The 22,617-nt window shown below is 42.2% G+C and overlaps 1 protein-coding gene across 1 annotated transcript in view; it reads right to left on the bottom strand.

Annotated features, from left to right (window-relative positions):
- Window positions 1-207: 207 nt before the first annotated feature.
- Window positions 208-22,617, bottom strand: part of NARF (nuclear prelamin A recognition factor) — a 54,663-nt gene continuing 32,253 nt past the window's right edge. The window contains exons 7-12 of the mRNA XM_060252301.1: window positions 14,743-14,861; window positions 12,141-12,270; window positions 10,124-10,196; window positions 9,444-9,581; window positions 4,457-4,614; window positions 208-3,406 (exon numbers count right to left, since the gene is read on the bottom strand). Coding sequence (XP_060108284.1) covers window positions 3,165-3,406; window positions 4,457-4,614; window positions 9,444-9,581; window positions 10,124-10,196; window positions 12,141-12,270; window positions 14,743-14,861 — 860 coding nt within the window. The 3' untranslated portion in view covers window positions 208-3,164. The remainder of the gene's footprint in view (window positions 3,407-4,456; window positions 4,615-9,443; window positions 9,582-10,123; window positions 10,197-12,140; window positions 12,271-14,742; window positions 14,862-22,617) is intronic.

Raw genomic sequence — 22,617 nt, 5'->3', positions numbered from 1 at the left:
CATTGTAATGCCTTAAAGTGGCATACAACTGGGAAAAGTTCCTGGAAAAGACCAGTCCCCTTCTCCACATGATGAAACAGGAAGCCAGCCATGCATATTACATGCCTATCCCCTGCTACCTCAGTTAGCTGAAGTACTCAGTGTATAAAACAGTGCACCTGAGGCCCTACATGGCCGTCGCAAAGAATCCCTTCTCTAACACAGAGGTAGCTCTTTAATTATTTTATTTATTATATTCAGTTTTTATCCTGCTCATTCCCCAATAGGGCTCAGAGTGGTTCACAACAAAACAAATCATGTCATACAGTTTAAAACAGATAGAAGCCACAATAAAATTCCTCCATAATAACAAAATTCCTTAATTCCAAAGTAGCAATACAGTTTTACAAAAAGATGGCAAAGTTCCAATTGCGCTACCACTTTTTTTTTTGGGGGGGGGGGTGAAGAGTGCTGGCCAGGTGGATACCGCTGCTGTCCTCAACTAAACACCTAGCAGGACATCTCTAGCTTGCAAGCCTCTGTGGAACTGTACTAAGTCCTGAGGGGTACGGATGTTACTCAGCAGAGAGTTAGTTCCTACACCCAATTAATGTGATTATTCTTTTCTGCAAAAACATACCTAAAGGCTGACAAGGACATATAAGCTCATGTTTGTGTGTGTAAAAAAAAAATCTATACGCACAGAGTACAGAATAGGCATCTCTGTGTTTGTGCTGCTGAAGACCTAGAAGCGCAGGATTTTTCTTCCCACCGAAGTCCCATTATTATGGTACACGTTCTCATCTCTCTTCATTATTTGTCTGCTCCTGCCTTTGGTGAAAGTTAGAGTAATCATTTCGATGTTCGTTTGGTGAAATTTCCCCAGCCTTTGGTGAAAGTTAGAGTAATCATTTCAATGTTCGTTTGGTGAAATTTCCCCGGCCTTTGGTGAAGGTTAGAGTAATCATTTAGATGTTCATTTTATTTAAGAAAAGTGAAGCGCAGTCCTCTAATGAGAGGTTTGGATCCCTACCCTGCACGCCTCTGGGCCTTGAGATCCCAGAGTTTGAATGATCATAATTTAAGAACAATAGGGATTTACGATATTCAGTAAAATCCTGTCAATGCTTCTCCATATTTTCTTGCTAACGTAACAAAAGTAAATGCTGGAGTAATTCTGGGAAACGAAGGCGAAAGTTGATGCAATGTGTTTGAAAACGGTTTTCGGGCATAAGATTTGGGTGAAGTGACCCTGGCACTGGAAGCGGCTGCAAGTGCTCTGGGAGCTGACTGACGGTCTGGCATAAGTCCCATCTACACCAGCGTAAATGACACAACAGTGCAGGCCCCCGGTGGCACTCCATCGCACACAGGCCCCATTGGCGGGCCACTGTGGTTGCCGGTCAGCACAACTGAGGCTTAGGTCCTTGTGCCGGTATGGTTGTGGGTGTGGCCAGAATTAGCTTCCCGAGCGCGTTCAACCTAGGAATGCCCCTTGCCAGAGGCAGAAAGTTCTGCTTTCAGAACACATGGTGCAGCCCATGGGCATCCATTGAATGCAAAAATCAAGGCATCACCTGCTGCCGCAGCCCTACCCAGTAGGCTTGGAAGAGCTCAAGATGCTGACTCCAGGCTTGGTGAATCACCCCCTTCCTGGGGCAGCCAAGCCCCCTCCTACCAAGCGACTGCGGCCCCCTCGTCCTAGAAAAACGTCTGCCATGACACCTTGCAACTCAGTAGGCAGGGCGTGTCTCAGAATCCGTCTCCAGAGTTCTCTGTCATATGGACTTAGAGCAGGCGATGAGACATTCTGGTGGTGGCAGAAGCTCAGAGAGGGCACTTAGCACCTCAGGGTGAAAACTTTGCACTGACACCCAAGGAGAAGTCCATACTCTGTGACTGACCTCTTCCGTTTCAGAACTCTAACGGGCACCGCACCTTTGGAGGTTTGAACCAGAGGGGCAGCCATGCACTGACAAGTAGGAGAGGGCAAGGATCTCAAACCTGCTCCCCCACTCCTCTCACTTGAGGCTGGGTACTGGGACAGCAGCTCCTGCACTCAAGTCGAGCACTGAGTTCAGGCATGAGGTGTCTCAAGCCATGGCCACGAAGTGCCATGGCTCCTGATATGCCACGGGAAAAGTTTCCCTGGAGATCTTGAGGGGCCACGTCTGTGGCTGGGAGAATCAGCTCTTATGTAAGGAAGCCATGTGGTAATAGAAGAGGCATTACGCAGACATCAGTGCAGTAAAGCATATTGCTAGATGAGGTCAAACTTCATTTTGAGATATTCTGGATTCAGTTCAGCGGCCTTTGTATCTGATTCATTTCACCAACTCCACTCTCAAATTTTGGCCCAAGAATTCTCCTGGCACCTGCATTTATTGCCACCTTACCTTTTGACTTCCTTAATTAACAACTTCACCCTGAACTGTTGGCAACAAATGAAATGACCCAGATCCAGTCTTTGACTTGTTGCCTATCCACATCTCTCTCAAAGGCCAGGATCTCACAAGCACAGTATAATGGACCAGATTTATCAGTAAAAACAAGACAACAAAAACAGAAAACACTTTCTCCAAAGAAATCAAAGATGCCAAATTAAAGCTGATAAAAATTAAAGCTGATACTAGAACTCTTTCTAGATTCTCCAATTACAACCCTGGAAACCCCCAAAATATGTTAAAATGGATTTCGTGTGGCACAGCAGAGAGTTATATTGTTAGTTAGTTTGTTCTGTCATATTTTGGTAACTTGCAAAGTTTGGTAACGATACAGAGTTTTAGAACATAGAACCTTTTGAGAACAATGACATTCCTGGTAGGGGAGTTTTTTTTTTTTTTGCAGAAAGAACTACGTCCCTAAGAATCAGAATCAAAGCAAAGGATGACATGTACTGATTCCGCTATGCCCCTTAGTGGTCTGGTGTACCTCTGCTCTACACTGAGGAACTCCCTGTACCTTACAAAAGATCCTTGGATGCACATACTTACAATATCAGGCTCTGACTAAATAAAGACATTCCAATTATGCAAGGACTTAAGCGTGATCCTACACAGTCTCAATGGGAATAAAGGAAGTTCCAGCTCATTATAGTGTTCATGGTGCCTCAGATCTCCAGTTGCATAGAAGCTGCCAGTGCTGCATGTACCACAAACCTAATGCAATTCTTGCAATCTGGCTGGTCACCACTTGATATTGAAACTGTGGGCAGCTGGTTTTTCCATGCTGTGTTTAGTGTGCAATGCTTCTCTGACCTGGGTGGAGTCCATCCCTTCCAACCACTCCTGGTAAAGCTTCTGCACATGCCTATCGGTTTCAGGGAGCTGGACAGGAACCGCAGCGCATACCTCCTCCATCTGACGGAGAAGGGCTTTGTCTGGTTTTCCGTCTTCCATCTGAGCTTGGCCTTTCCCATTTAAGCAGCCTAAAAGGCCAAAGACAGGAGAGACCATTTGATTTCTCAGGAAGTGGAAATAATGATAATGCTAAAAGTATAGCACACTCTGTGGAAATACCAAGCTTTAGCAAATGCTAAATATAATTCATCCCAGCAGTTTAAAATGTTAGAAATCTCTAGGCAGTCATTCTGCGAAATACGGCATTCAAAGCGGCTGCTGCAAAAAGTCAGTTAAAAACAAGAACCATGAAGATACAGCATCAGTATAGCAAACTCAAGAACAGCAGATAAAACAGCCAGCATAGGATAGCAAAACCAATTCACAGCAGCTCAGGAAACTGAAAACAATTTTTAGACTCCAGTATAACAATTTTAAATCGACAGCAGCAATAAGCCAATATCATCCCAGCTCAAATGATCAGAACGTAATAAACTGTCTTGGAAATGTAGGATAAACAGAATAGACTTTGCTCAGAGCCCAGTTTGAGGTTCTCTTTGAAGCAGTTTCATTTTCCTCTTCTCTTCCTTTCAAGTTTTCATTCTTTTGCTTTCTAACATTTTCAGCATCACCCCCTGCCCTCCCCCCCAGCTAAGCCCAATGCCTTTTACTTGAAAAAGCAATACCAGAATACAAAAGATCCTGTTCGTTAAGGGTTGGACTCAAAATGAGTCCAAAATATTGGGCTTTTCTCACATACTGCATAGCGGGATGGAATGCTGGATTCTCTAAGAACTGGAACTGATTTTTTAAAAACTGCCAATAGTCATATATCTGGCTGTGTCAATTCCCTCCAATTCCTCCCTTCCTCTGCAGAACACCATTAGGGTGTTCGTGAGGGTCTACTGTCTTTCTCTGTCTGAATGGGGCAGCTTGGTGCACAAGTGCTGGCACTCAGTACTTGTCAGTACTATCACCAAAAGTACTGGAAATATGTATTAAAATTTTTAGTCTTGACAGAATTTAAGAAAACCTTTCACCATCTATCTAAACCCAAAAAGGGACAAAACCAGGTTAGCTCTATGAGAAGCTTTTCCATTGCAAAAGGAAGAGGAAGGTATTTAGCATTTTAACGTTACCTCCAGGACAAGCTAAAACTTCTACGAAGTGGTAGAAACACTTTCCCTTCTTCAGCTTTAAAACCATGTTTTGAATGTTTCGAAATCCGTAAGCTGCTGCAAAGCGTAATAGTGTCTCCCCATCTTTTTCTAGCGTGACCTCTTGGAAGTCTTTGTTTCTGAAAAGACACACAGAGAAGATTCTGAATACTTCTGCCTGGAGCATTAGCTTGAGAGCTACTAGGAACAGTGCATTTGGTCCATTCACGAGGATTGCCAGTTCCAGGATGGGAAATTTCTGCAGATTTTGGTGTGGAGTCTAGGAGGGGGGAGGGGTTGGGAAAGGGAGGAGCTTCAGTGGGGTTAATGCCACAGAGTCCGCACTCCTAAGCAGCCATTTTCTCCAGGGGAACTGACCCTCCCTGGGAGGCTGAAATGCTCTTCTACAGGTTTCTTCATGATGTCTGATTTGTGTTCATGAATCCTGGTGTACAGTTTAACCTGTTTGTCCTATGTAGAGAACTGAAGGGCACTATTGAAATGTAATGGTATATACAATGTTAGAAAATGAGCATTTGAATAAGCCTGAGATGGTGTAGTTGATGTTGTTAGGTCCAGTGATTGCATTGCCTGGGTGTATGTGACAGCAAATCAGAACCTGGGTTTGCTGCAAGCTCTGGTACCAGTGCTCATATCCAAATCAGAAGTTGTATTATTGTGGGTGAAGAGTTGTTTGAAAGTGGGAGGCTGTCTGTGTGCAAGAAAAGATTTGCCCCCCCCCCCCAGTACTTTTGAAAGAGAGCTGTCATTATTCAGTAGAGTTGTAAGTTGCTGATGATGTGTTGAACTGTTTTAAGTTGAGAACTGGATGTGGCCACTAGTGGTGTTCTTCTTATTGTCTCTTTTGGGTCTGTCTTGCAACAGGTTTTCTCTGGGTATCATTCTAACTTTGTTAATCAGCTTCTTGACTTCATCAGGTGGATATTTTAACTCCAAAAAGGTTTGTGGTAGATCCTTCAGGTAAGAATTGTAGGTTTGGAGCAGATGTAGTTGTAGCATAGAGGCTGCTTAGGATGGTGGTTGGAGGCATGTAGGTACATTTGCCAGTCAGTAGGTTTCTAGTATAAGGTGATGTCTTATACCATTGTGTCCATTGTGTATTTTTACAGTAGTGTACCGAAAATGTGTTTCTTGGTTCATTGTCAGGTTGATTGTGGGGTGAAAGTCATTGAATGGCTGGTGGAATATGTCCAGGGTTTCCTTACCAAGCTCTAATAACCTCTTTGTGGTCCCCGGGACAAGAGAGATTCCGCTGTCCTCCACCAGGGCCAGGGCCTTCCTGCCTGGTGGAACTCTCTGCAGGTCATCCGGGCCCTGCAGGACTTACTTCCTTTCCATAGGGTCTGTAAGGAAGAGAAGTTCTGCCAGGCCTTTGGTGGAGGATGGGACAGCAAGCAGTCCGGTGCTCTTGGGTCTCCCCTCCACCCCCTTACTTGCCCCTTGGAGGTTTTGGGGTAGCTTTAATCTCTATCCAAATTAGCTGCCACTTTAGATTTGTTTTATACTGAACTGTGCTGTGTTTTTAATGTTGATTTAACAACCTAATATTAAGTTTGCTGTGTTTAATTTTATATAAGCAGCCCTGAGCCCTGCTTGCAGGGAAGGGCAGCATAAAAGTCCAATAAATAAAATAAATAGATCAACAAATGTGTCATCAATGTATCACAGATATATAAGAGAGGTGGGAGTCGGTGGGAGTTTAGGAAATGTTGGTCCACGTTGGCCAATAAAGATGTTAGCATACTGTGGGACCACGTGGGTGCTCAAGGCTGTAACATCAATCTGTACCACTGATCTTTTCCCTAAACAACCAGGTCAAACCCTACACCAAAGTATAAATGGACACAAAGCTGACATCAAGAATCACAAAACTGAGAAACCTGCAGAACATTTCAACCTCCCGAGGCACTCGGTGGGAGACCTCAGAGTAGCTGCTTTATTGCAAAGGAATTTCAGAAACAGACTGGAATGGGAGATTGCTGAATTATTACAACACTCAGGACAATGGGATCCCCAGGTCTTAACAGAAATATTGGGTTCTTATCTCATTACACGTGCTAAGTCATTTAATTCTCAGTTATACACATAAATTAAACTTTATTGGTCTTAAAGTTGTTGCTAGGCTCAAACTCAGTTCTCACATCTGTTGTTGACTCCTTTATTATCTGTATGCCAATCTGAGCACTGGATTAGCGTCAAGGTTTTGGTACTGACATTTAAAGCCCCGCGCAGCCTGGGACCAACATACCTATGGGACCACCTCTCCCCATATGTGCCCCAAAGGTCTCTATGTTCAACTAATAAATATCTGCTGCTTATCCCCAGCCTGAAGGACATCAATCTGGCCTCGACCAGGGCTAGGGCCTTCTCTGCCCTGGCTCTGGCTTGGTGGAACAAGCTCCCAGAAGAGATCCAGGCCCTACCTGAGTTACTATTTTTTCGTGGGGCTTGTAGAGCCTCTCGGGGGAGGGCGGGATATAAATTTGATAAATTAAATAAAATAACTAAAATGGAGTTGTTTCGCCAGGCCTTTGGGTGAGGCAGCGTATGTCCATAACACATCTAACCCAGCCTCCCTTTTTCTTCCCCAATAGGTTTTTATTGACTTTTTAACAGATTAACATTAGGAAGGCAAGTATTACATAACAACTTACTTAAATTCAAACAATTCCATCTTCTTAACCCCGCCTCCATTGCTGTATCATTCCAGCTCTTATCGAGCCGACTGCTGTAGCATTGATTTACTTTATGTGCCAGAGCTGCCTCTTGTTGAAATTGTATGATTATTGTTGATTGATTTTATTGTTTTAATGGCTTGTTTTTATTAATTAATCGCTGGGATTTATTATTGTCATGGTTGACATGCTGTACTCCGTCCGGAGTCCATTTGTGGGAAAGGGCAGAATAGAAATCAACTAAATAAATAAATACATTTGCTACTATTCACAGGTGTTATTCCAAATCCTAGCTGAATTTATCGGTCAGTTACTTATGCATCTTGACTCTAATTAGCCCTTCCTGGCAACTACCTCCCCACCTATTGATAATATTTGAGGAAATTTGTTTCAATTATTGATGTGATTTATTTCACTTATATCCTGTCCTCCCCTACAAGGTGGCCTCAAGATGGGTCACGACATGCTAACTCTGAGAGCCAGTTTGGTGTATGAGAGCCAGTTTGGTGTAGTGGTTAAGTGTGCAGACTCTTGCACCTGCTGGAATGACCTTGAATCAGCCATAGCTCTGGCAGAGGTTCTCCTTGAAAGGGCAGCTGCTGTGAGAATTCTCTCAGTCCCACCCGCTTCACAGGGTGTCTGTTGTGGGGGAGGAAGATAAAGGAGATGGTGAACTGCTCTGAGACTCTTCGGAGTGGAGGGCGGGATATAAATCCAATATCTTCTTCTTCTCTCTGTTACTCAGAAGTGAACTTTGTTGGTTTTGGAGGTGCCATTGGACTCAAACTGCTCTCACATCTATTTGCTTACTCTTGTATTTGTATGTCAATTTACTGTTCTTCACCAATCTTACCAATCACCTTAATCCAACCACAGCTATAATCACCCAGTTACTTGTTGCATCTTGACTCTAACTAGCCCTTCCTGACAACTAGCTGCCCCCCCTCCTGTATGTCATGGCTGAAGAAGTTCATTTTCACTGTATCTGAAGAACTGTGCCTGCACATGGAAGTTTATACCTAGAATAAAACTTTGTTGGTCTTAAAGGTCCCACTGGACTCAGGATATTCAAAGAATAAGAAAGATTTTTTTCAGCTCTGTGCTTTCATATATATTTTTGTATCTCTTTTATTAATTTTATTTCATACCCAGTTTTCTACCCGCCATTGGAACTTGCAAAATAAAACACGTTATATATTTAAGCAAATTAATTAATGAAGAGCATCAGACTAAGGATCTGAAATGGAGCTGCAAACTAATTAGCATCTGGCTGATTTAGGGGCATTTTGCTGGTTGTAGGACAAGAGAGAAGGAAGCTACCCTGCCTCTCCCGACCACACAACTAACGTTTGAAAAATTTAAAACACACACACAGGGTGGTGTGAGTTCTGGAAACAGCTATGTGTTCATGTAGAGCCAGACTCCATGCAGCAAACTTAAAATGACGACACCCAACCATTGTCTCCTAAGTCTTCACACAAGGCCCAGCGGGGGTTGTTCCACTTTCCCAGACTCCTTCCTGCCCCCAGTCAGCTGGCTGGCGGGGGAAAGCCCCGCCCCCAGAGGACCATGTGTCTTTGCACCTCCGGAGGCTTCAGTCTCCGATTGAAAGGCTTCCTCTTCGGATGGGGTGTCTGTGTTGCTGTGAAGAAGTTGGCAGCAACTCATAAGTAGAGAGGCCAATCCCTCGCTTCAGAGTTGCCAGAAACGGGGTGGGGGGAGGGAAACGTCTGCTGAGCACTTCATTATTCCCTATGTGGAGATCGATTCTCATAGGGTATAATGGGGAATTGATCTGGAGGTTTCAGGGGCTCTGGGGGAGGCACCGAATTTTCAGTATAGTATCTAGTGCCTCTCCCCAAAATACCCCCCAAGTTTCAAAAGATTGGACCAGGGGGTTCAATTCTATGAGCCCCAAAAGAAGGTGCCCCTATCCTTCGTTATTTCCTATGGAAGGAAGGCATTTAAAAAGGTGTGCGATCCCTTTAAATGTGATGGCTGAAACTCCCTTGAAGTTCAACTATACTTGTCATACCCTTGCTCCTGGCTTCACCCCAATGTCTCCTGGCTCCACCGCCAAAGTCCCCAGATATTTCTTGAATTGGACTTGACAACCCTACCATATATAGATACCATGACCGGCCACGGCTCCCTGGTGTGTGCACAACCACTGAAAAACACATATTAATTGCCAAGTCTGTGCAAAGTGACTCTAAGTGCCTACTGTTCTGAACCAGTGTTTCCAATTCATTTAATTCAGATTTACTACTTACTTTAATACTTTGTATGTGATTTCCTTCACTTCCGTATCAAACAGCTCCTTGGCAGCATGTTTAAATATGCACTCCAGGTAACCATCGGACCTCCTTCCATCATGCCAGATTAACTCTCCTTCCTTTATTCCACCAAACCTTATAAAAATAAGGGCAGAAGTCAAAAAGGTGAATGCGTGGCCTAGATCGATTTATGATTGCTCTACAGAGCTCATTTCGCTCAGATTTGTGCACCAGCAGTCACCAGACACAAGGAACTATGTTTTCCTTAACCACAGTACAAGAATAACATTGAAAAACCCACTAGTAAGATTGTATTTGAAAAAAATATATATATAGAAGATGGGAGGCATTTAATTTTACTGTTAAAGCACCCTGAGAGCTGGGACTATTGATCCCTGTTTTCTGCCCAAAGGAGTGCACCATCACTCTAAAGCAAAGAGAAAGAGGAAAGATCAGAACAGTCTATTAGGGAATCATTATGGCAGCCTGTTTTTGGAGTAACAGAACAAAGAAAACAATTTTACCATCTGTCTGTACTCCAGGATTACAAAATTAGCTATTGTAGAAACTGGAGAGATTATCATGATGAGGATTACTGCCTTTGCTCTTTTTGTGAGATGGAGATATGTGATTTATTCCATTATAGTCACCCAAAGCATCCCCCAGAAATTACTTACAGGCTATCAAAGGCCACTTTGGCTACTTCTTTCGAAGAAGTTTTTCTCTGTTCCATTACTTGGAAGATTTCGCCTGCAGGGAAAGAAAAAGACATTTCATTTTAGGTACAAAGAAACATCATAGGCCGAATGCAGGAGGAATTAAAACTTCAAGATTGTCCAGTTTTAACTTGGAGAATTTACAGATTATCAATACCGATGCGGAGGGAGAGACTGCCATTGCTAGTCCTGCTGCTCAGTCTCCTCCCCGTCTGCTGAAATACAGACTTTGATTTTGGCCCACAGCAAATGGGATGAACAAAGAGCCTCGGAGACAATGGTGAGGAATGGTAAAGTCAATAGCAACAACAATGGCAAAGTAATGACAGGGCATGCAGATTACAACCTGGTGACCTACTGGGGGGAAGAAGGAAAAATAAGGGTTGGAAGCCTCCAGATGGTGCCTGCAGATTTCCCATAATTATAACTGCTCTCCAGTCTAGAGAGATCAACCCCTCTGGAGAAAACAGCTTCTTTGGAGGGTGGAATCTATGGTGTCATGCTCCACTGATGTCCCTCCTTGTCCCCAAACCCTTTCCTCATCAGAACAAAGTAGGAGTCCAGTAGCACCTTTAAGACTAACAAAGTTTTATTCAGAGTGTAAGCTTTCGTGTGCATGCAGACTTCATCAGACAATGGAATGGGGTATAGTGAGCAGAGCTACTTATAGCTGGTGGGCAGTGGTTTAGAATGCAAAGTGGTATAAAGTCAGAATCCAATGGCGAAATAGCGAAATTAATACTTTGAAAGAACATTTGGTCTGGATAGCATTTGCGTGGGAAACCAATAAAACAGTAACACGTCAGAATGCGAAAATGAGGCAATAAATGTCTGTTAATTACTCCATTGCTAGCAAGTCTGGGTTAAAATGAGGACATTTCTTTCTCAGAGGTTTTTCCTCTCCACCTAATTTACTTTTTAACATGTAACCTACATATAAGCATCATTCTAGTTTGCCATTAGAAAAAAAGAATACATTAAAATATAGTGGAAGATGGGTTTAGTATACGTAATGAGATAAACAGCCAATATCCCTTATTTGAGTATGTCAATACAGAAAACATTCTGATACACTATTCTAAAAGAGAAATACATTGGAATACTGTGGATATATAGCTATACTTTGTGAGAGTGGGTTTAGCATGCGTAATGAGATAAAAAAACCCAATATCCTGTTCAGTCCTGGGGAGGCGTTTGTTCCAAGTTTCATAATAATTTATAATTCAGCAATTTCCCTCTCCGTTCTGTTCTTGAAGTTCCTTTACAGTAAAACAGCAACTTTGAGGTCACCCATTGAATGTTCTGGAAGGTTAAAATGTTCTCCTATGGGTTTTGTGATTCTTGATGTCAGATTTTTGTCCATTTGTAGCTATTTCTGTAAACTCACAGGTGAACTAGGAATTGTTGAACCCATGCTCCCAGACTTATACCTAGAGTTACATATAAGACAAAGGCCCATGGTGTGAGTGACAGGCAGCAGATCTGTGTTGTTTAAACCTGGAACTGCTCTAGGTATGTGTCAATTCTAGTGCATGGATTCCAATTTAAATAGCAAGGAAAAGGGAGTGAGGTATACTGATTCCTTCCTTACACCATCACATTAATACTTCCAGCCGTCCCCAATGCTCTTATCCCAGATAGACTCACTCCCTGCCTTAGAATCTGGCTGAAGAAAGACTGATATATAACTGATATATAGACTTCAGTGAAGTTAGCCACAGACAGATTTAGCATAACATGTTTTCCTTTTGCTCTTACCATTGGATCTCCTTCCCTGCCTCTTCTCACACATACACAAACACAGTTTAAATGCTATTGGGGCAATTCAGATTTAAGTACACTGATCTGCTTGCTACCATGTGCAATCTTAACTTAACAGGCACTCAAACACACCTGTTGGGAAGTCTGGTCTGACAAGTAAGAGTCACATCACAGTTTTTCATTACAGAAGTGCATTCCAAAGAAAATGCCTACCTACCTGATGTTAAAACACAATCAACATTATGAGAGCTACATAATGGGGTATTGAAGTCTTCTTGCAAGGCTTCTAGTTTCTTGTCATAGCAAGGTGCCACAATTACATGAAAAATTTTATCAGGAGACAGATTCTGATGAATGAAGAAAACAGAACAAATGATATTGCAAGAAAAGAAGCATATGGGATGAAATATGGTTTTAAACACTTATTTCGGGGGGGGGGGGGTGTAACACTGCCTGCATCAGACAATTTGGATTTTTGTTAGATCAGAATATGGACCCTGAGTCTTTTGAGACCACTGCTTTCTTGGCCATACACTTGTAATGAGAGTATTCTAATCAACACAGCAACCTCTTCCCATGTAACAAAACTGAGGAAACCTCACAGACCTTTTCTATTCTTTCAAAACCAACTTTTAAAGGGTGTGCCATAAGCACTGCAGAACAGTTTCCCCTCAAATGATTAAGGATTTTTTTAAAAAAGTAATTTCACTATTCTGCTTTTGATGGTGATGAAATTTCAAAAATCTCAGAAAAATAAATTCCTACCTCTGTTCTGTCCCTGATATCCCAAGGCCTGATAAACTTTTGAAAAAGTCTTGCCTTCTAAAAGGGTCAGTGGCACGAATCTAGCAAAAAGAATCCAGCTGATAGCGAATGTGGTGGCATGGCTTTTGTTTGAGCTCACTCAAAGGAAAAATATTACATTGGTTATATGAGAATTTCACCGGGTTCCAGTTTTTCTCTGAGTTAAATTCAAGATGTTGCTTGTGATGCTCAAGACTTGACACAATCTGAATCAGGAGTATTTGAATGAACACCTTCCTGCCTCCCCAGACTGAGTTTGCAGGCCCTTGTGTGGGTGCCACCATCAGAAGGATTGTTATTTGCTTGAAATAGTGCCTTCAGGTGAACACAGCACAGGTGAGCAAAACTTGCTAGATCCTCGCACAAGCCCTTTCAGGAGGCAATCAAGACTTCAAAGAGTTTACCAGGCTTTGAATTCTTAGGGCCAAAAAGGACATGATGCTTGGAATTCTGTGTATGAGCTGTTCAGGGCAGGAGAACCTCATAGGGCCAAGGAATAGCCTTAATCCTGTCATGGTTTCAATCCAGGATCCCATATGTCTGCTACTGAAAGGCAAAAAACCCACAAGGGAGTGCCATACATGGAATATCCAATGTCACCTTTGTTTCTATCCTTAAGCTGCTAGTTTTAACTAATTCACACTGGCTTTGCATGGTTTATTAATGTCCATTTGAATAATGTTTTAATTTGCTTTTATATCTTTATATGTCTTGTTAATCGTTTTAAATATCATCAAATATATAAATTAACAAATAAATAAAATACATTTTAATTCTGTCCTATGTGGACCAAAAAAAACCATATGGATAGGCTCACAATCTTTGTGGCTGCAATCTATGGTTATTGACAGTGCCTGGAAACCAGCAGATTGTTGGGGGGGGGGCCCTTGGGAGACTTTAAAAAAAAATACAGTCATGTGTACTTACCAGACATTGATACAGTAAGGAATCATCAGAAACTCTAGAGCAGGGGTGGCCAAAGTTGCTTAATGTAAGAGCCACATAGAATAAATGTCAGATGTTTGAGAGCCACAAGACAGGCAGGCAGGCAAATGGGGGGTGGGGGGAGAAGAGGTGGAAAGAAAGCAATTTTAAATGCATTCTCCATGCCACCAGCTACCTTGGCTTGGAAAAGTGAATTAAAGAGAGAAACGCCTCCTCCAAGCCAGCCAATGGGGTGTGGAGCCACATAATATGTGTGAAAGAGCCACATGTAGCTCCCAAACCGCAGTTTGGCCCCCCCTGCTCTAGAGCTACCAGGGAAGATAGCTCTAGGGATAAACAATTATTCCTAGAGATACCCCTGTCACTTTCTTAGCAACTTCTGGTAAGGACATGAAACAGCTCCCCCTCCCCTTAATTTTTCTCCTGCTCAGAGTGGCAGCTGATAACAGGACCTGGGGACTTGACAGCCCTGCTGCAATTCTAAATATATTTAGTAGGAGGGAAAGTCATTTCATTTGAAGCAACGGATCTTACTTCTGAGTCAGCATGTCTAAAATCAGTCTCTTTGCGCTCAATAAAGCTAAACTAAAATGGGGCCCATTTCCAAACCGTGACACCCCCAACCTCTCCAGTTGCCATTTTAGTGATCTGAGGGAAGAAGTGCTTGAAAAAGCATGGGGAATATCCCTAATCAAGCTGACAATTCCTGTCCTGTTGTCCCAGTGTTGTGAGGGTGAGCAATTATGAGACTACTGCAGCAAAACAAACATCACCAATAGATTCATGCAGTCTCCAACCCCATTCACAGAGAGGGCAGGGTGACAGACTTTATTGGCCTCTCTGAGCACAAAGGGCTCTCAGTGATGAACAACAGTAGGATCAGGGCTTTTTTTGTAGCAGGAACGAACTCCTTTGCATATTAGGCCACACACCCCTAATGTAGCCTATAAGCTCTTGAAATATTGGCTACATCAGGGGTGTGTGGCCTAATATGCAAAGGAGCTCCTGCTGCACAAAAGCCCTGGTTCTGCTGTATGTTATCAGTCCAAAGAAATGTTGAGATTACTTACCTGCTGTTTGGCAAAATAACCCTTTACAAGGGAGCCCATGATCTGTTGTGGTGATTTTGCAGTGCAAATATATGGAGTCACTAGACTGGAAAGGACTCTCTCTGCATACTGTATCCAGCCTACAATGAGTGAAAAGGAAAGTTATCCTGGTGTTAGATTTGTAAATCAAAGCAGGTAAAAAAAATGAAGCAAAATGGAGAAAGATGCTAATGAATTAACTACTGTGATGTCCAGCGAATGTTTTAAAAAACTGCCTATGTACCCCTTTCTATTATGCTGATCTGATAATGGGAAACTCTGGGGAAATGTAAACCTTTTTGCTTCTCCCCACTACTTAATTACAAAGTCCTTATTCACTTCAAACATCACTTTTTCGCAACATGGACAAAGTCTCAACGTACAGAAACACATACATATGTTAACAACTGACATGCAACGTATAAGCTAATTCTTTTCCTTATCAGAGACCACCTGAACAACAGAAAAAAAGTCTTTCCTTTTGTACCCTTAGCAGCTCATTGATTCACAGATCTTGAGCAGCAGAAGACACTTACTTGCAAGGGCTAAAAGGACTGAGACAAATTTTGCAATTGCTAGAGTGTTCTTAGGATTCTTATCACTGAGCAAAAGAGCCAGGGTTTCTGGAGTATGGTGGGATGGTAGTGGAATAAAGGATTAATATAGTAATTTCTCATAATCTCAAAAAAATCTGCATTTCAGCAGAGTATGAAAGGATGTATCAATCCTGTTAAGGCCACATGGGCAGATTCTATCAGAGTAGGGCCTATTAAAAAATCTCCCTTGCAAAACCATTGTAGGTATAATGTTCAGTCTTGCAAACAAAACAGTTCTGCAATAACATGGGATGGTAAGATACATACAGGGTGTGTGTGTGTGTAAAGATTTTGGGTAAGAAAGACCAAAACATAAGAGGGGAACATACTCCGTGGGCTATCAGGTTCAAACTACCATGATTTATTTCAAGGACTTGCTTTTTGATCAGAGAAAATACTTTGGTTTTTCCCATCTCAAAAAAATAATCAGTTGGCATTCTAACTTTCATCAGTTTCTCATCCAGGGCTTTCATCCAAGTCGATCTGTGGGTATCGCGATTTAAAGTGGCTAACAAATCATCTTCAGCAAAGAGCTGTTTTAATCTCGGTTTGAAGGCAAAAAGGCCATGCTCTTGCTTCCAAGGACATCTGTCCAAATTCTGCCCATAATACGATGTTTGGCACGCAGCAGGGAATATTCAATATATTCCTTAAGAATTGGACTAATTATCTGAGATAGCTTTAATCCAAATAGCTGAATCATAAAGAACAAGGGGAACCACTTTCAAATTAAAGACTTACACTGCTCCAGAAATACACTTCCCCCCATTATTGTGGAAAAACCTGTTGATGCCGTTTGCACGAAGTTTTGCTTTATTAAGCACTGTTTTAAATTGGAGGGTCCCTGAGAACAGAATCCCCAAAACAGAAGGCCTTGAGCAATAGAAAACAACTGCGCCAATGTTAGGGAAACTTTTTACACAAGCCTACTGCAGGCACTTTTAGTCAGACATCAGCAATCCCACACTGGGAACTCAGTCCTCAAGCATGATCTCAGTTTGGATTGGAATCATGGTGAAAAGGAGCTCCTGTCTCTTCTCCCATACTGTTTCCCAACTCAAAATGGTCCTGGGGTGCTCTTTGACTCACTGGCAGCTGCACATGTAGGACATCAGTACACATGCAGCCTCCTGTCAGGTAAACAGTCCTTTCTTAAGCTCTTTCAGTTCAGAAAACGACATGAGGGGGAAGGCAAGCACTTTCTGCATCACATGCTGGGGAGAACAAATCTGAATCAGAGCCCTGTTTGGAACTCACAGCTGCTCACTAAAAGTTTCCATGGTAGACAAGCATAAAATACCATGTGTAGCGAGTAGGGTTGCCAATCCCCAGGTGGGGGCAGGGGATCCCCTGGTTTGGAGACCCTCCCCCCGCTTCAGGGTCGTCAGAAAGCGGGGGGAGGGGAGGGGAATGTCTGCTGGGTACTCATGATTCCCTATGGAGATTTATTGCCATAGAAAATCATGGAGAATTGATCCGCGGGTATCTGGGGCTCTGGGGGGCTGTTTTTTGGGATAGAGGCACCAAATTTTCCGTATAACATCTAGTGCCTCTCCCCAAAATACCCACCAAGTTTCAGAAAGATTGGACCAGGGGGTCCAATTCTGTGAGCCCCAAAAGAAGGTGCCCCTATCCTTCATGATTTCCTATGGAAGGGAGGAATTGAAAAGGTGTGCTGTCCCTTTAAATGTGATGGCCAGAACTCCCTTTGGAGTTCACTTATGCTTCTCATACCCTTGCTCCTGGCTCCACCCCCAAAGTCTCCTGGCTCCACCCCCAAAGTCCCCAGATATTTCTTGACTTGGACTTGGCAACCCTAGTAGCGAGGCCTCCAGTGGTAGCCGTATTAGCAGCAACTGACACTGCGCCAGGCTTTAATTCAAACTATCAGGCACGATGTTGTAAATATGCTTGTATCACGACACTATATGGTATGTAAACTCTGAACATATGAGGGTGTTACTATGGACAAATTAAACCTATTTAAAACTGAGAGGAATGCTTCTTCGATTGGCATTGCCTGCACTCTAATGGGTGACCTGCTTTCAAAAGAACTCCAGGAAACTCCCAAAGGGTCTGACAGTAATTTTGCCCCTCCACCAAATGTTTGTGGTCCAAGTACATACACGAGAAGCAGATGTCCATGTCTGAAAAATACAATATGCACAGCAAGTAACTGGATAGGTGCACATATGTTTTACAATAAGAAGGTAGAATAAATACCTTCTTATATGTACAGAAAAAGAAAACAGTCCTAAATTATTCTTTTTCCATGTACACTTTGCTTTTCTGACGGCATGTATTTCTTTGAGAAATGTGGGTAATAGCAGCTCTTGTTTAAATAACCCTGATTATGAAAATGAAGGAAAGGTTATACTTGTGCAACTCCTGGGTTGATGGGATTATTTCCAGCCTCCTTTGGTGAAAATAACAGAGTGGACATTACAGACAAGTGCATCCAATAGAAAACCTAGCAAGTTGAAAATGAAGAAGTAGGAGAGTGGTGCTTAACCTGTCCTTGTTAGAAGTTTCCTGTTTAAAAGTCCCCCAAAGGTTTCAGATACATATTTATAGGCAGGGCTTTTATTTGTAGCAGGAACTCCTTTGCATATTAGGCCACACACCCCTGATGTAGCCAACCCTTCTGGGGCTTACAGTAGGCCCTGTACTAAGAGCCCTGTAAACTTTTGGAGGATTGGCTACATCAGGGGTGTGTGGCCTAATATGCAAAGGAGTTCCTGCTACAAATAAAAGCCCTGTTTATAGGTACCCATAGAAGGAATAATAATTTGAGTGGTTTTTTTTAACAGAAAAACAGTCATTGGGGAAATGGATTAAGCATCACCCCCACTCAAAACTACAGTTTCCTGAGGCTACTTTTCATATTTTTTTCATTACTTTTTATTTATATGCAAAGCATATTTTGCTTTTCCCCACGTTACATATGCCTTAGTTGCATTTCATATTAAGACTGTAATAAACTCTATGCAGAGCTGCCCTTGAGAATAAATCTGAAATGTCATTTGGTCATTTCAGTTGCCAGGTCCTGAAGGGAGACCCCTGAATAATTAAAGAATGCCCCTATAATAATGAATGAAAGCATGCTTCTGCCTTCAAAAAGAGGGTGTCTGATGCAATGTTCATTAGAAGCACAGACAGCCTTCAGTGGGTGTGTGTTCACAGATGTGTATTAGGATAAAACAAAGGGGCCTCATTGAGAAGCCTCTTGCTGGAGCTGATAAAGGAAGGGGACGGGAGGAATGGAAAAGTACTAGAAGGAATTGCAAGGGGGTTGGGGATTGTTGAATCAGATAAGCTTATGTGCCTGCCTGCTTGTTTTGGGTGTGAATAAAACTGGCTGTATGTAGAATGATTTTAGCTCAGTCACTTTGGGGGTCCATGCCCGACTAGGTTCTGCTTATGGTACCACAAAGTAAACCTCGCTTCAAACCAGTAAGTCTGTGCAGACCTCGTTATTTCTGTGCTTCAGTCCAACTCAAGAAATATCTGGGGATTTTGGGGGTGGAGCCAGCATGATAAGCACAATTGAACGCCAAAGGGAGTTCTGGCAATCACATTTAAAGGGACTGCACACCTTTTAAATGTCTTCCTTTCATTTGGAAATAATGAAAGATGGGGCACCTTCTTTTGGGGCTCACAGAATTGGACCCCTGGTCCAATCTTTTTGTTAAAACAATTTTTATTGGTAACATATGGCAGTTATATCTAATACTAATAAAATATTAATAATCACGTAATGCCTTCCCCATACATTACCCTTTTCCCTCCCCCCCCAGTCTTAATTATAAACATTGGTAACATAAGGTAACAATTTCTATTTCTACATCCTTAATCATTTTTCACCACCATCCCCTATATTACTTTCTAATTACCCTTCCCCCGTTACTTGGCTCCCGCTGATGATAATAATTCAAAATAATAATATTTAAAGGTACTCTAATCTAATCAAGAAAATATTTATACTCTATCTTCTTCTAAAACTTAATCTTAATAATTATCCAAAACTACTAACATTTAAAGATACACTTAACTACTAAAACCAAAAATTAATATTCTTCTTTCTTCTAAGACTTAATCATTATCAAAAATTGTCCAATGTCCTTTTACTTTCCTCTCTTTTTCTGCATATCTTCTAAAATTTTTCCACTCCATCTTAAAAACCTCCAAATCATAGTCTCTTTAAGTTCTTGTTAATTTGTCCATTTAACTCCATGTCATAACTTTAACTATCCAATCCCATTTTTCTGGTATTTTTTCTTGCTTCCACAAGAAGCTTCCACTGCGCATACAATGTCCTAGCGGCTAAGAGCATATACCATATTATACCCCGGTCCAATCTTTTTGAAACTTGGGGGGAAGGGTGTTTTGAGGAGAGGTACCGGATGTTATGCTGACAATTTGGTGCCTCTACCTCAAAAAACAGTCCCCCCAGATACCCATGGATCAATTCTCCATTATACCCTGTGGGAATTGGTCTCCATAAGGTATCATGGAATATCCAGCAGACATCCAAATCGGGAGATCCCCGGCCCCCAACTGGGGATTAGTTACAACAGAGGTGCTGTGCTGTTCTTTGTATGTACACAGTCTGTGTATGCAAAAAGTAGCAGCTGAATAGATCAACTGACAGAGAAGAGTTCCAGTCTGTCATTCCACAGGCAGGTTATGTGTCCCTGCAGATGAATCTACTAGGGGTGTGTATTTGCATGTGGGATTATGAGGAGAGATAAAAAACACTGCTCCTTTTAAAAAGAGGATCCACAAATGGGGTGCAGAATGCCCTCCCTTTCCAGTAGATCTATTTGTTGCATTTATTTTTCTTTTGCAGTTGTACTCCCGGGCAGGAAAACAGCATGCCATTCCTTCTAGCTAGCTTGCTAAATGTGCACTCTTTTCAAAAATATAAGAGTAAAGCAGGTTTGGGAAGGAGCAAGTTGGGGGTTGGGGAAAACCTAGAAACACAGTGAGTACAGAAGAATGTGATATGGTAACTCCAAATGAAAGCACTCCAGTTTCGAAGTCAAAGTTGAGAAAAACCTGCTTGTGGAAACAGCCTCACGTTCTCCTCTACTACACTCTCCCACATCCACATGCAAATGACTTCAATGCCCTCTGCCATCTCCAGATAGAAAGGATTCCATTGGAAAGTCACCAGGAAAGACAGAAGAGCTACTTATGTAAAAATTGCTGCTCCCTACAAAAGCAAAATGTTTTTTATATAATCATTAGCTGCCTGATGACATTTCGCTGCATTTCTGGAGACCTCTGCTCTATCAGGTTTTGCCATTTCTAACTTGAGTCATCCTGGTGCCGTGCCCATGAAGCTGGGCTTTTAAACCCGGGCCTGCAAACTATCACCAACAAGCACTGGTGGATTTTAATGAGAAAAGCCAAGAGTCTGTTATGGCACGAGTAATTTAATGGACTGACCTCCAGTACCTGTTTCTTGGGAAGATAAACAGACAGAGTTCAGTCAATTAGCTCCAGACCTGCAGTTTGCATTACTCATTTGTTTAGTTATGCAAACAACATCACTGGAGAACAGAAGGCCCCAGGAGGCTTTTATCAGCTCCCATACAAACAACCAGCCCTTTCTGCATAGTCATCAGCAGGGCTGCTGCACAGTAGTTGAAAATGCTGTGACTTGTGGCAGAACCAGGGTCCTTCTTCTTTTGTTCGTTTCCTGTGCTCTATTCATGTCCAGTGAGAACGAAAGAGGAGGAAAAGAGTGACTCAGCACATAAGCTACACCATACTTTTCTAGCAGTAGAGCTTATTTACAGGATTGAAAAGTTCTGCTATAAATAAAAAAAAAACCCTAGAAAGAACATTCTGCTGTTCAGGAGGCTACGTTCAGGAGGCAGAAGAGTTTTTTTTAATCACAAGAATTTTTAGAAGCAAATTTTTGAAATGCTTATTTAAGGGGCAATCCCCAAAAGTGCTATCTCTGGATATGCCCCACTGACATGAAAGGAATCTGAGTTACAGCAGTATTTGGACCAATGCCTTTTCATCTTCCCAACCATTTCCATCAATGATGCATGACAAAAATGCATGGACCAATTTACCCACTTAAATGCATTTTCCAGTATGCTGTGAGCAGACACACCTGTTGTGTCTTCTCCCATTTTTGTCTGCTTCTCCTTTAATTTAAAAGAAAAAAACATGTATCTAGGATATTCTAGAACAGGGGCGTCGAACTCATGAGGGACGGATTTTACATAAATGACACTTTGTCAAGCCGGGCCAGGCGTGTCACAAAAAGTAATCCCAGGGAGTGGACATATAACTTTATAAAGGGCACAAACACAATTAAAGATGTTTTTAAAACTTAAAATAAAACATGCTTAAAATATTAGCATGCTTGCAATATTTTGTTTTATAGTCTCTGATAAATGTCACCTCTTGCTATGAATTATTGCATCAAAAACTGCAGACAATGTCTGTGCTGTACCAGTCTTGAATATGCTATTCAGGTGTTGTTCAGGTGTGCACATCTGTAAGTTGCAAACCTACATTTGATTTATTGACATTCGTTAGAGAGATCTCATGGTCAATGCTTTGAGCCTAAGACCCAGGGGAAAACATGAAGCAGCTGGGCATTGTGAGCTTTTCTACAGAAGTTGCTTCATGTGCTAGTCAAGAACATGTGAAGGCACCATGGCACAGACTGAGGGGTATGTGCTTGTCTACAAACTATAGTCTTCCCCAGAAAAATAATTACAATTCCTATGTGGCAGTACAAGAACAAAAAGACAGCCATGTACAGTGGTCAGTATCAGCCTACTTACTATTTGGGAGGCCTTAAGTTCAAGATCACCAATCAAAGGAAAATGTGAAAGAAAAATTAAGGGAAATTTGTTGAGTAAACCTGGGCCGGCACACACTCTCAGCCTAATCCTAGTTTGTTGTTATTGGCTCTTCTAAATAATTCACATGCTTTCCTATTGAGAAAGACTGGAGGGCATGGATACAGTGAAAAAGAGCAGGGGAACCCAGCTGCACTCATAACAAGCCCAACCAAACTCTCTCTCTCTCTGTCTCTCTCCCTGTAGGAAGGCAAAAAGCTCGTACCTTCAATGAAACATTGCTAGCCTTAAAAGTGCTTTCTTTATATCTCTCCGATGGTGGGAACTGGGCAAAGGAAGCTGGAGCTCTTTCCTTCCTTCCCCAGGGGACAAGGAGAGGGAGGAGCCTCAGCCACTAAGGAAGAGAGGCTCAGCTCAGTAGCTCTGCAGTG

The sequence above is a fragment of the Heteronotia binoei genome, chromosome 13, assembly GCF_032191835.1.
Source record: "Heteronotia binoei isolate CCM8104 ecotype False Entrance Well chromosome 13, APGP_CSIRO_Hbin_v1, whole genome shotgun sequence".
In the NCBI taxonomy this organism is placed as follows: domain Eukaryota; kingdom Metazoa; phylum Chordata; class Lepidosauria; order Squamata; family Gekkonidae; genus Heteronotia; species Heteronotia binoei.
Note: the sequence above shows the minus strand (reverse complement) of the source record. Positions and strands in the feature narration are given on the sequence as shown.